Source organism: Eretmochelys imbricata, chromosome 3 (assembly GCF_965152235.1).
Source record: "Eretmochelys imbricata isolate rEreImb1 chromosome 3, rEreImb1.hap1, whole genome shotgun sequence".
NCBI classification, from domain to species: domain Eukaryota; kingdom Metazoa; phylum Chordata; order Testudines; family Cheloniidae; genus Eretmochelys; species Eretmochelys imbricata.
This window is the reverse complement of record NC_135574.1, coordinates 11143061-11156606: the sequence shown is the minus strand read 5'-3', so window position 1 is coordinate 11156606 and position 13546 is coordinate 11143061. Positions and strand designations below refer to the sequence as shown.

Genomic DNA, 13546 nt, shown 5'->3' with positions numbered 1-13546 from the left:
TGTATTACCAGTGCATGCTGCATGTTGCATGCTATATGTCATGCCAAAGGCAGTGGTGAGCTGGAGCCGGTTCGCACCGGTTCGCTGGAACCGCCAAAAGTGGCACCTTAGGTGCCGACTCCGTGGGTGCTCCAGGGCTGAAGCACCCACAGGGAAACTTTGGTGGGTGCAGAGCACCCACTGGCAGCTCCCCACCCCACCCCCGGCCCCAGCTCACTTCCACTCCGCCTCCGCCTCCTCCCCTGAACACGTCGCCCAGCTCTGCTTCTTGGCCCCCCACCTGGCTTCCTGCGAATCAGCTGTTCACGCGGGAAGCCTGGGAGGGCTGAGAAGCAAGCGGTTTCGCACTCAGGCCCAAGGAGGTGGAGCGGAGGTGAGCTGGGTCCAGGCGTGGGGTGGGGAGCTGCCGGTGGGTGCTCGGAGTCAGTGCCTAAGGCACCACTTTTGATGTGATCAGTGGGGGAGTGGCCGTTCCCCCTGCTCCCCCCCAGCTATGCTACCCCGCCCCTAGGAGCCAGAGGGACCTGCCGGATGCTTCCTGGGAGCTGCCCCAGGTAAGCACCGCCGGGACTCCCCACCTCACCCCCCGGAAAGTCCTTCTGGCTCCTAGGGGCAGGACGGGGTGGGCACCCACTACAGTGGCCCATGAGACCCTCCTGCCCGGTTCTGGAGGCAGTCAGGGGACGGGGAGGGGGTGGATGGGGCAGGGGACCCGGGGGGGGCGTCAAGGAACGCGGGGGGTTGGATGGGATAGGAGTCCCGGGGGCGGGGCAGGAGTCCCGGGGGGTGGGGGCAGGTCACGACCCCCTCGTGGGGTGAGGAGGGAACCGGTTGTTAAGATTTTGGCAGCTTATCACTGGCCAAAGGTGACCACATGTGGGAAAGGTGAGGCCATTACTAAGTGCTGGGAACAGGAATAAGGAGATTTTCACCTAATTTTGAACAGCCTGAAGCAAAGCCTTTAGCCAGTTTCGAGTAACACGAGTGCCCGGTTTAGGAAGATCCCACCCACACATTTTGAGAACAGGTCAAAGGGGAATTGGCAATAAGGAGTGATTGCTTTATTCCCTATCTGTCTGTCTGTATCACTTAAATGCACCACTTGTTACTGCCCTCCGACTTTTATTCAAATATGTTACCTAGCAGACCTGGTCAAGGAATGGATTTTTTTTTCCATGGGGAATTTCCACATTTTGAACTTTGTTCCTGTTCTAAATTGGAACAGAAAGTTGAGACTGCAAAAATTTTGCATGATGAAAAATTCTGAAGAGTTTCAAATCAGAAACGTCCCAGTGAAAACCTTCCACTTTTAAAGCAGAAACCAAACGATTTGACATGTCAGCTCAGAACAGGAAGTGCTGGAGCGGTCATTTTGAGTTACTTTTTCAGATGAGATTGGGGTATTGTGGGTGCTTGGTGGTCTCCTGAAGTTACCCATAGACACACAAACAAAGGAACTCTATTTACCTGGTGGACAGGTTAGGATGAGAGATGAGGGGAAACAGGGGGCAGTGAGGGGGGAAGAGCAGGAGATGAGAGTTGTAGGAGTAGCAAGCTGTACTCCCTTGCCATTCCAGGCATCAGTGCTCTAGTTCTGGGGAAACTTGGCATTGCTTGTAGGACACCAAATATGGCTTCCTGCCCCCACTGTGAGGAAGGAAGCTGCATCAGCAGGGGGAGGGAGTGGGTGCTCTGTGAAGCCATCTTCTCAGGAGGCACCCAGACATGCTGGGGGCAGGGAGGGCCATGTCTCAGAGCTGCTGTCCAAGTGCTCCTTGCGTTTGGCCCCAATAGCCATCTGGGTCCCCAGTCTCCTCCCTCTCCCCTCTGGAATGGAATCTTTACCAAAAATTTACCTTTCGGTTTTAATTTTTTTAAAATGAAACATTCCGATTGAAATTTAATGAAATATTTTGCTTTGCTTTGAATTTTCATTCTGAGTCTAATTTTTCCCTGTGAAAAATCAAAGATTTTAATCGAAATCAACATGTTCCCACAGAAAATTTCAATTCTGGTGAAACCGCATTTTCCAGTGGGAACATTTTTTTCCATCCAAAAATCTCTACCAGCCCTGCTTATAGAACCATCTACGGAAAACCAGGACAGAGAAAGGAGCTTTTGAATTTTGCCCTGAGTACCTCTAGGCTGCCTGAGGAATATGCCTGTCAAAGTTGGAAAGGGTTGTGCCTTTTGACACTGCGTGAGGCTAATAGCGATACCTGCTTTACGTTACCAGGGCATACTGCATGTTGCACAATATACGTGAGACCAAAGATGACCAACCATAGCTGCGAAAGTGCAGTCACGAAAGACTGGAAACAGCAACTTTGAAGAGCCTCAAGTCGGGCCTTTGGCGAATGTTTCCAATAACAGGAGTGCTAGTGTTGGGAAGGTCCTATACATACATTTCAAGAGCAGAGCCAAAGGAGAATTGAAAGTCAGAGTGATAACTTTATTCCATATTTGGCCGCATGGACCGCCAAACTGTGACTGAACAAACTCATCTGAGAATAATACAGCCAGAGAGGATAAGGAACATGCATGAAACAGACAAAGATACATCCGGGTGTGCTTTGTGTGTGACACATAGAGGTGCACAGGTCTCAGTGATCTCAATCCCCGTGCATGGATTTAACATGCAACAGCAATTTGTGTATTTAATTTCTTCCCACTGTCATTTAATTAAATAAAGGGATTTCTACAGAGAAGGCTGGAAACAGCCATCCCCATGCATACAAGCAAATTTCACAGCTACTCTTCCTTTTATTAAAAGGATAATAACAAATCTTGTTATCACCGACTGATCCTTTCCCTTCTGGATTTTCTCCAGCTCACAAGATTCTTCCCAGCCCAAGAGAAAAGCATTTTAGGCTTCCATTGAAGCAGGAGCCAATGGCTTTAGAAGTGAAGGGACATCTCCCAGAGATGCAGTGTGGACAGGAAGCATTGCCCTCAGGCAGGTGGTCTCTTGCAGAGACAAAAGAAACTCTGATTTTTTGCTTATATCCATAAAGCCAGGTAAATTATGACGTTCAGTTTCAGAGCTAGAGGTGCAATAAGTACCCAGCAACTGAATGATGGATGCAGATATTCCTGGTCAAATTCAGCACAGTTATCCAACTGCAACATTTGAGGACAGAGAATTCCCACCTGAATTTAAACAGGTGACCCAGCTACCTGGCAAAAAGTACCACCCTTCTGAAAGTGGCTGCTCTCCTTACCCTAACCCTCAGATAAGGAAGGCAAGCGCTCTTGCTCTCTCTCTCTCTCTCTCTGTCTTTCAGGCTCAAGTTTTGCAAGAACCACAATAAATTAAACATAAAATAGCAAGTGAAGAAGAAATCTGGGGGCCAGAACTTCTCATGATGGAACCTGGTACAGTTCATTTGGTGTCAATTTACACCAGCTGAGGACATGGCCCACTCTGTAAAGCAATGCTGCCCCCTGGCCCCATGCAGTAATTCCGTCTAATGCACCTTTGTCAATGTCTAACACCTGACTGACAAGTCTTATGTAACCCACTGGTGAGTGGAAGTCCCCTTGGTGCCATTCCGCAGAGGCTATGAGCTGTTACAGGCCCACGCTAGGTGGTTATTCATGCTTTTAGCTCAGGAGGTCCTCAGTTCACTCCTTGGTGCATTAGCCAAATGAGAGGCTGTTGTTCTTACTCACACCATAACTTGTTCTTCAAGGGTGATTTTCAACCCTGTGCAGGGTCGCATGAGGCCCATGGACCACTAATGCCCTATTTTGAGGACTTACAGAATTAAGTGGGAATTAAATGGTGTGCAGGTTTTATAGTGGACTCTACATAAACTCAGTATCTCTTTGTGCCAAGAAGTTTCTCCTTATCAGAACTTTCCGACTGAAGGTGTCCTAGTTTTCTTTTAATGCAGTACAAATCTCTTGCCTATATTGCCCACAGTACTATATATTCATAGATTTTAAAGCCCGAAGGGGTCACTGTGATCAAGTAGTCTGACCTTTTGCTTAACCCAAGCAATTAAATTTTACCCACTGGTTCTTCCATCCAGCCCAATAGCTTATGGTTGAACTAGACCATATACTTTAGTGAGACATCTAGACTTGATTTAAAGACTTCAATGGCAGGAGAATTTACCACCTCCCTTGGCAATCAGTTCTAGGGGTTAACGACCTTTACTGTTAAAAAAAAAAAATTATTTCTAGTTTGATTTGTGTTGACTTCAGCTTCCAGACATTGGATCTTATTATTCCTTTGTCTGCTAGATTAAAAAGCCATGTAGTATTAGGTATCTTTTCCCTGTGAAAGTACTTACAGATTGTGACAAAGCCTTGTCTTTGGTAAACTACTCTGATTACCGCAGTCCTGAACAAAGCTTGAGGATCAGGATTTGGTCCCTCAATACATAATTATTTTATCTTCCTCATTGACATACACAAGATGCCTTTTTAGTCTCCTGATCCTTTGTTTTACACCTTACCTGGAGCAGCCTGGAAGAGAACAGCAAAGAACTGGAAAAGGAGCCTCATGGCTGATAGCTGGTTGAGTTCTAGCTTTGCTGGAGAAGGGATCCAACAACGGATGCAGGCTGAGGTGTTTGAACTGATGAAGACGGAGAGTCAATGTCTTTATGATGCTCTGGGATCGTGAAATGTTGAGGTTTGAGGGCCTTGTCTTTAAAAAAAAAACGTGTCTTTGGATAATGATTTCATTCCCCGTTATAGCAGCTGTCAGCGACGTACGAATGTGTTGTGATCACTTTCATTCAGCCATGACTTTGTATATGATGGGGATATGATAGAGGTCTATAAAATCATGATGGGTGTGGAGAAAGTAAATAAGGAAGTGTTATTTACTCCTTCTCGTAACACAAGAACTAGGGGTCACCAAATGAAATTAATAGGCAGCAGGTTTAAAATAAACAAAAGGCAGTATTTCTTCACACAACACACAGTCAACCTGTGGCACTCTTTGTCAGAGAATATTGTGAATGCCAGGACTATAACATGGTTTTTAAAAGAACTAGAGGATAGGTGCATCAATAGCTATTAGCCAGTATGGGCAGGGATTGTGTCCCGAGCCTCTGTTTGCCAGAAGCTGGGAATGGGCAACGGGGGATTTATCACCTGATGATTGCCAGTTCTGTTCATTCCCTGTGAAGCACCTGGCATTGACCACTGCTGGAAGACAGGGTACTGGGCTAGATGGACCATTGGTCTGACCCAGTGTGGCCATTCTTGTGTTCATATGTTCTATGTTCTTATGTATTCTAAAGCCAGCAAGAGGCTCAACTGGAGGAAAGGGCTGCAAGAAGGAGCTTGGCTCTTGTAGCAGGCCTCTGTGGGGAAAGGCCTGCTTTGGTTAAGGGAAATGCTTTGTTTTGTGTTTGAATAATAAAGGAAGCCCTGGTCCAGACTTTGATCATGCCATCTGTGCTTCCTGGGCTGGAGAGACAGACCAGTAGGCTGCACGCACCATGTTCTTTTGATGTTAACTTTATTTGTTTTAAAAAGACTTGGGTCTGGGTCTTACCATTTGTTAAGGTTTCCATGCTGCTGTACCAATCCCCGCCCATTGCTTGAATCTAGGGTCTTTAGCTCCAAAGCACAGATTCCTATTGCTTGTGATAAAGGTAAACCTGTTAGCTGAAAGCACAAGTAAGCTGGATCAATCACTAGCAAGGGATGGAGCGCACATTTTGGACACTACAGCACCATGACCTCACTTGGGCCCAAGCTTGCAGTCTTATTTAGGCAAAAGTCCCCAAGAATTTGCTCTCTAGGGTTGCCACATGTCTAGGTTTGCCCAGGATCACCCCTTTTCTGAGGTAGCTGTCACAGGAAATCTGTCAGGGTGCTCAGTACACACCAACAGCTGGCCAGTGTTATGGGCTCAGGATCATCCCAGTTGTTCTGGGTTTTTTGGACCTCAGAGGTGGCAACAGTATTGCTCTCATCAATATCAATGGGAGTTTTGGTGGAATAAGAACATCAGGATGGACTGTCACTTAGGTTCTTCTCTGGGGAAATCCTAAACTCTTTCATCTTGGATTTAGAGTCAATTGTCTATGAGGCATGCTTGAGTCAGTGAACTTTTGCATCCATATTATAAAACAACCTCATCGCTGGTATAAATAAAAAAGAGAGATCACTGATAGTGGGTTAATAAATCCTTTATTTTTTGCAAATAAAATAATAGTGAGTGTGTATGTTATACTGCACATCTCCAAAGTGCTACACAAGCTGATTAATATTCAAAACCTCCCTGTGAGGTAGGCTGGAAGATGCATGCAAGCAGGAGTAGCCCCAAGGCTTTGATTGATGTCTAGACAGTGGGTATAAACAGGATATTTTTTAGGCAACTTATTTTAATGATCATTTGCAGGAGAGCTTAGAGCAAGGATGAGTTGATCAAAAACATTTCCTCCTGGCAGTAAGACTGTTACTGCTTTTATTGGCCCCCAGAATGATCTTCTTTTGCTCTTGGAATCCTATGAGGATAAAAAGCGATGTGTTATTTCATGGAAGTGTAATCTCGAAGGTTCGGATCCACCCTTCTTCTTAACACCCATCTGTCACCTTTTTTTTTTTAATACTTTGGTCAGATTTCTGCATTTCACCCTGCCACCATTATGGGCCAGATCCTGAGCTGGAATAAATCATAATAGCACCATAGCTGCCATCTTGGTCTTTGATATGTTGTGCTATCACCATTCTCTTAATGGAATTATGCTGATTTATCCCTGTTTATTCATATGAGAGGATGAGGGTTATAGACTATGTCAAGGACCAAGGTAGTGCCTTGTCTTAAATGGTGTCGCTGTAGTTTCCCACAGCACTACATGGGATGCCTTTAATCCCGTTCTCGGGGACGATCTGACCATATTTTTTTTGCCTGCCAGATGCCTTACAGTAAATTAACATCATGATATATGGTTGCTGGAAAAACCCATAAAGCACCAGCTGCTCAGCTGATATAAATCAGTCACTCCATTGACTGGAAAGGCACTACACTTTTTACTCCTGAGGATCTGCCTCAGTATCTCTTGCTCTGATGAAACATGTAAATATATGTCTGCTACAGTGGGAAGATGTAGGGCCCTATCCTGCTTCCACTGAAGCCAGTGGGAGTTTTGCCATTGAATTCAGCAGGCCCTATCTGAACTTCTAATGGACAATCATGGCCCTGAGTGTCAAATAATTAAACAAAACTACTAGGAAGCAAACTGCAAGGTGGATAAACTTTTATCTTATCAAATTAAAGCTGATCCCTAAAGGTGTACAGGAAACAACTTAAAACCACAGGGGAAAGGAATGTTTTGCTCACCAGGGAAATTCCCAGTACTGTAAGAAATTCATCTTCAAAGAGAAGCGTGAAATAAATATCCTGCTGCCTCCACCCATTTCCAAATTCACTCAGACATTCATTCAGCCACCATGTTCACACACACACACACACACACACACACACACACACACTTCCCTAGCCACACAAATACACACATCTCCAGACTCCCACCTGCCAAAAAACCCAAACACATATTCCTTAATAGACCAGGTCAAAGCAAACAAACAAAAAACAGGGGGTGGGGTGGGGAGGAATGCAAATGTTTTTTTTTCTTTTTCTTTTTTTTTTGGAAAACGTTTTGAACGGCATGTGAAAATAAAACAGAGAAATGTACACAACCATTGTCGAAAATGTCAACCTCTTTTCTTACCAGAATTCAAATTATGAATGAAAAATTTCATCCAATGATCAAACCCAATTACACACTCACTCCTTAAATACAAACCCACCCTACACACATAGTCATCCTCCCTCTACGCACAGCCTCCCTCCACACCAGATTCACCTCCTAATTATGGAAATAGGAGCCTGTGTTATTATGATGGCAGAGTGACAACTATTTCTATGACAGATTTCAGAGTAACAGCCGTGTTAGTCTGTATTCGCAAAAAGAAAAGGAGTACTCATGGCACCTTAGAGACTAACCAATTTATTTGAGCATAAGCTTTCGTGAGCTACAGCTCACTTCATCGGATGCATACTGTGGGAAGTGTAGAAGATCTTTTATACACTCAAAGCATGAAAAAATACCTCCCCCCACCCCACTCTCCTGCTGGCAATAGCTTATCTAAAGTGATCACTCTCCTTACAATGTGAATGATAATCAAGTTGGGCCATTTCCAGCCCAAATCCAGGTTTTCTCACCCCCCCCCCCCCGCCCCCCGCACACACACAAACCCACTCTCCTGCTGGTAATAGCTTATCTAAAGTGACCACTCAGTGTATACCTTCAGATCAGCGGCACTGCTATGGGTATCCGCATGGCCCCACAGTATGCCAACATTTTTATGGCTGACTTAGAACAACGCTTCCTCAGCTCTCGTCCCCTAACGCCCCTACTCTACTTGCACTATATTGATGACATCTTCATCATCTGGACCCATGGAAAAGAAGCCCTTGAGGAATTCCACCATGATTTCAACAATTTCCATCCCACCATCAACCTCAGCCTGGTCCAGTCCACACAAGAGATCCACTTCCTGGACACTACAGTGCTAATAAACAATGGTCACATAAACACCACCCTATACCGGAAACCTACTGACCGCTATTCCTACCTGCATGCCTCCAGCTTTCACCCTGACCACACCACACGATCCATCGTCTACAGCCAAGCTCTGCGATACAACCGCATTTGCTCCAACCCCTCAGACAGAGACAAACACATACAAGATCTCTATCAAGCATTCTTACAACTACAATACCCACCTGCGGAAGTGAAGAAACAGATTGATAGAGCCAGAAGAGTTCCCAGAAGTCACCTACTACAGGACAGGCCTAACAAAGAAAATAACAGAACGCCACTAGCCGTCACCTTCAGCCCCCAACTAAAACCCCTCCAACACATTATTAAGGATCTACAACCTATCCTGAAGGATGACCCAATGCTCTCACAAATCCTGGGAGACAGGCCAGTCCTTGCCTACAGACAGCCCCCCAACCTGAAGCAAATACTTACCAGCAACCACATACCACACAACAGAACCACTAACCCAGGAACCTATCCTTGCAACAAAGCCCGTTGCCAACTGTGCCCACATATTTATTCAGGGGACACCATCACAGGGCCTAATAACGTCAGCCACACTATCAGAGGCTCGTTCACCTGCACATCCACCAATGTGATATATGCCATCATGTGCCAGCAATGCCCCTCTGCCATGTACATTGGTCAAACTGGACAGTCTCTACGTAAAAGAATAAATGGACACAAATCAGATGTCAAGAATTATAACATTCATAAACCAGTCGGAGAACACTTCAATCTCTCTGGTCACACGATTACAGACATGAAAGTTGCTATATTACGACAAAAAAACTTCAAATCCAGACTCCAGTGAGAAACTGTTGAATTGGAATTCATTTGCAAATTGGATACAATTAACTTAGGCTTGAATAGAGACTGGGAGTGGCTAAGTCATTATTCAAGGTAACCTATTTCCCCTTGTTTTTTTCTAACCCCCCCCCCCCCCCCAGACGTTCTTGTTAAACCCTGGATTTGTGCTGGAAATGTCCCACCTTGATTATCATACACATTGTAAGGAGAGTGGTCACTTTAGATAAGCTATTACCAGCAAGAGAGTGGGTTTGGGGGGGGGGGGGGGAGAAAACCTGGATTTGGGCTGGAAATGGCCCAACTTGATTATCATTCACATTGTAAGGAGAGTGATCACTTTAGATAAGCTATTGCCAGCAGGAGAGTGGGGTGGAGGGAGGTATTTTTTCATGCTTTGTGTGTATAAAGATCTTCTACACTTTCCACAGTATGCATCCGATGAAGTGAGCTGTAGCTCACGAAAGCTTATGCTCAAATAAATTGGTTAGTCTCTAAGGTGCCACAAGTACTCCTTTTCTTTTAACTATTTCTATATGGCTGCTTTGCCCTCTAGTGGCTTTCCACAGCTCAGTCAGCCTTTTACCTTGTACAGCATTTCAGTTGTCCACCGTGGCAAGTTCCTGAGATAGAAAAGACTGGGGGACAGTTTATTAAATGGCAGAAACCTCCTTGGGCTCTACAGGCCAGAGTGTCAGCGGGAGGAGGACCCATATCAGCAACACCTGAGTGAAGAAGAGTCTGTTAGCTTCTCAGTTTTCAGTCATAAACATAGGGAAAATATAGGGAGCTATTTCAGCAGTAGAGCCCATTCACGGAGGGATTAGCACAGGTACTCCTGGACAAATCCAGTGTTTCCACTGAATTTATTTTGTCCACTACAAAACTGCCCTGTGGCTTTCTGTTTTTTAAGGAACCATGAGAGCGGTGTGCATAGTCTGCCTGATGCCCCAGGATTGGACCAGACAAAAACCTGCAGGCTAATGAGCTGTTGACTGTAGTTGCAAATATGGACGGGTCCTTTGTTCCAGCGTGACCCACTCAGTGTAGTGTTCTGTCCACCTTTTGTGGTGGCCGAGTCTTAGATAGAGGTTGCTACACCCTTGGCTAACAAATGATGCTCTTTTTGCTCTGGCAGCAGAATCTCAGCTGTTAAAATCCAGAGACACCACGTTCAGTCCATACTGCCAACATTACCTATGCACAAGGAAAGGGGATCAGGGGAAACTGACTTGCTGCCATGAAGGCTGCTGTGGTTTCATATTCTCTCCCCCAAGTACCAGCTTCCAAACATGGCATTACTGGCATCAGCCTGAATACTGATTGTCCCGTACTATAACAATTGCTGTACAGTATATCCTGAATGGCAAGTCAATAGAGTAAGTCAGGAGTTCTACCCATGGGTGCCAGGTAAGTTTTGGCTGCAAATATACCACTAGCTATAAATACTCCAGAATAAGAAGTTTAAGGATGGTGCTCATGCCCTTTCACGGATTTCCTTTGCTATATACCATGAAAGCCTTGTGTAGACTAAGATTTAAAGATGTGATATTAGATCAAGTTACCTCAATCTAATTAATGTTACAGCTGGTCAGGGAACAGTTTTCCCATCCTGTGAGAATTTTCAAGATTTTGAAATAAACTTCCTGTTCCAAATCAGGATGAAAAGTCAAAATCTTAAAACTTTCCCTGAATTGAAAAGCTAAAACAAAAGTCAGATCAGGTCAATTGAAACATCTTATTTTGATAATTTTGGAACATTTTATTGCAATTTTGACCTTTTCCTATTTTTTTAAACTATAAATTAGCATAAATTTTGAAATCAAAATTCATTTAGACCGCCAAAATGAACTTTTTGCGTTAGAAACTGTCAAAATTCCCATTTTGACCATTTCAAACCGCTTCCCGCCCCGCCCCCCCGTTTTTTGTCTAAGTGGGAAATTTGTCAAATGTTGTTCAAAATGTTTCCCTGCAAATAGATTTGATTTTGATGAATTAGCATTTTCTAAAAGAAAAAAGTTATGTTGAAAATGTCTTGACTGATTTTAACTGATACCTTCTTGCTTTAAAAATTTCAAGTGATGGAAAATCCACCACATCCACTGGCAATCTGTCCCAGTAGTTAGTTACCCTCATTTTAAAATGTGTGCCTTATTTCCAGTCTGAAATGGTCAAGATTCAACTTCTGGCCTTTGGATCTTGTGTTTGTCTTTGCTTGCTAGACTACAGGGTATATCTGCTCCTCATGTAGTTACTCTAGGGATTCATGGAGTACCTCAAAAAAGACAACCACTGTCTGTTTTAGGCTGACAAATGTAATTAAAATATCTATTGTAAATTATAGTCTGAGTTTATCTCTGCTGAGTTGGGCTTCTTTCCAAAGAACCTTTCAGTAAACTGGGTGCAGATGTCTTTTAATGAAATCAAAAGCTATTAAATATACTGTCCTCAATATTGCACTAACCCTGAACTCGATGTGAGGATCAGGATTTAGTCTATCATTAGCTCCTTACTTTATCTTTCCCATTCACATTGACATCCCTTTTCATCCTCCTTATCATGTATTGTACATCTCACCTGGAGTAGCCTGGAAAAGGAAGACCAGAACAGCAAAGAGCAGGTAAAGGATCTTCATGTCTGAAGATTGGCTGGGATCTTAGTTTCACTGGAGAGAAGAGACTCAAAGACCAATTGAGACTAAAGTTCATTAGAAGAAGATAATGGAGTCCCCGTCTTTATAAGGCTCTGGGGATTAGGAAATGTTGATGCATGGGTGCTTTGTCAATAAATAACCATGCCTAACCTTTTGCAGAGCAGGTTGATTACCTCTGTTATTGCAGATTTCACTGAAGTATGTGACCAAAATGTTGCAATCTGCAGTGTGAATTTCCATTAGCAATGTCTATATGTTATATAACTTGAACAATGTCCAAGTCACACTGAGTTCTTTGTGTTCTCATGGCTTCTGTGGGTCTAATCCCATTAAACACGCAAGCTGGGCAAAATTTTTGTGCAAAATCATTTTTCCTCAAAAAATGCAGATACAGGTCAATTGATCAATTTGAAACAATTTCAGCAATTTTTTTTTATCAGAAATAGAAAAAAAAAGTTGGAAATGTTAAGATGGTCATTTCAGCATCTCCAAAATTAAACCTTTTAACTTTTCATTTTGGAAAGACATTTCTGTTTTGGAATTTCCTTCCATTTTATTTAAAAACATTTAAAAACCTCAACATTGAAACAAATCTTTTTTTTTTAATTTCAGTTCACTGAAAATTTGTAAACATTTTTGGGGGGGCTACTCAAAACTGTTTTTTTCTTTATTTTTTTGACCTGCATCTCCAGATGGTCATTTATTCAGACAACACTACTGATGCCATGGGATCAGTTAAATACTGAGGGCAGGTCTACACCACAGCCTAAATTAATTTAAGTTACGTCTCTCAGGGGTGTGAAAAAGTCCCTCCTCCACCCTGAGTGATGCAAGTTTCATGCTGTCTACACAGCCACAATGTCAGTGGAAGAGCATCTCCCGTCAGCACAGAGCATCTTCACCAGATGGAGCTGCACCCATGTAGCCTCAGTAACGTAGATTTGCCCTGAGTCATGGTCAGAGCAGGGGGTTTTAGGACTCAGGAACTAATGGATTCTAATCCCAGCTCTGACACTGATTCTCTGTGTAGCATTAGCGAGTCATTTAACCTTTGCCTCATTCTCACCATCTCTGTAGCTGGGGATAGTACTTTCCAAAAGAGCTTGGTGGATTCTGCAGAAAAATATTTATTTGAATTAAAGCTGCAAATTCACGTCATTTGCAACTCTTTTGATCATGCTTTGGGAGAAATTCACTCCTGTGCAGAGGGTCAGCACAAAGGAATGTGCCCCATTTAATTCCCTCTCTAGTCCTATTTTGAAGGCTTTACATGGACTTAAGTGGTGCCTAGGCCTTGAACTAGCTCTGTGCCTTGGGGTAAATGTCACCCTTTTTGAAAACTCATTAATAGTGATCTTGGGTGAGATCTAAAGCTCCCATTCACTTCCATGGGACCAGGATTTCAACACCTATATCAAGAGGATGAATACGGGTGGAAGCATAAGAATGGCCATACTGGGTCAGACCAATAATCCATCTAGCCCAGTATCCTGTCTCCTAATAGTGGGCA

The 13546-nt window shown here is 43.9% G+C and overlaps 1 protein-coding gene across 1 annotated transcript; it reads right to left on the bottom strand.

The window, feature by feature from the left end:
- Positions 1-9965: 9965 nt before the first annotated feature.
- On the bottom strand, positions 9966-12018 carry LOC144261935 (gallinacin-10-like). Its single transcript, XM_077811511.1, has 2 exons — positions 11961-12018; positions 9966-10108 (listed from the first exon to the last, which is right to left on the bottom strand). Exons 1-2 carry the CDS (start codon positions 12016-12018, stop codon positions 9966-9968), a joined length of 201 nt encoding a protein of 66 aa, XP_077667637.1.
- Between the last annotated feature and the right edge of the window lie 1528 nt (positions 12019-13546).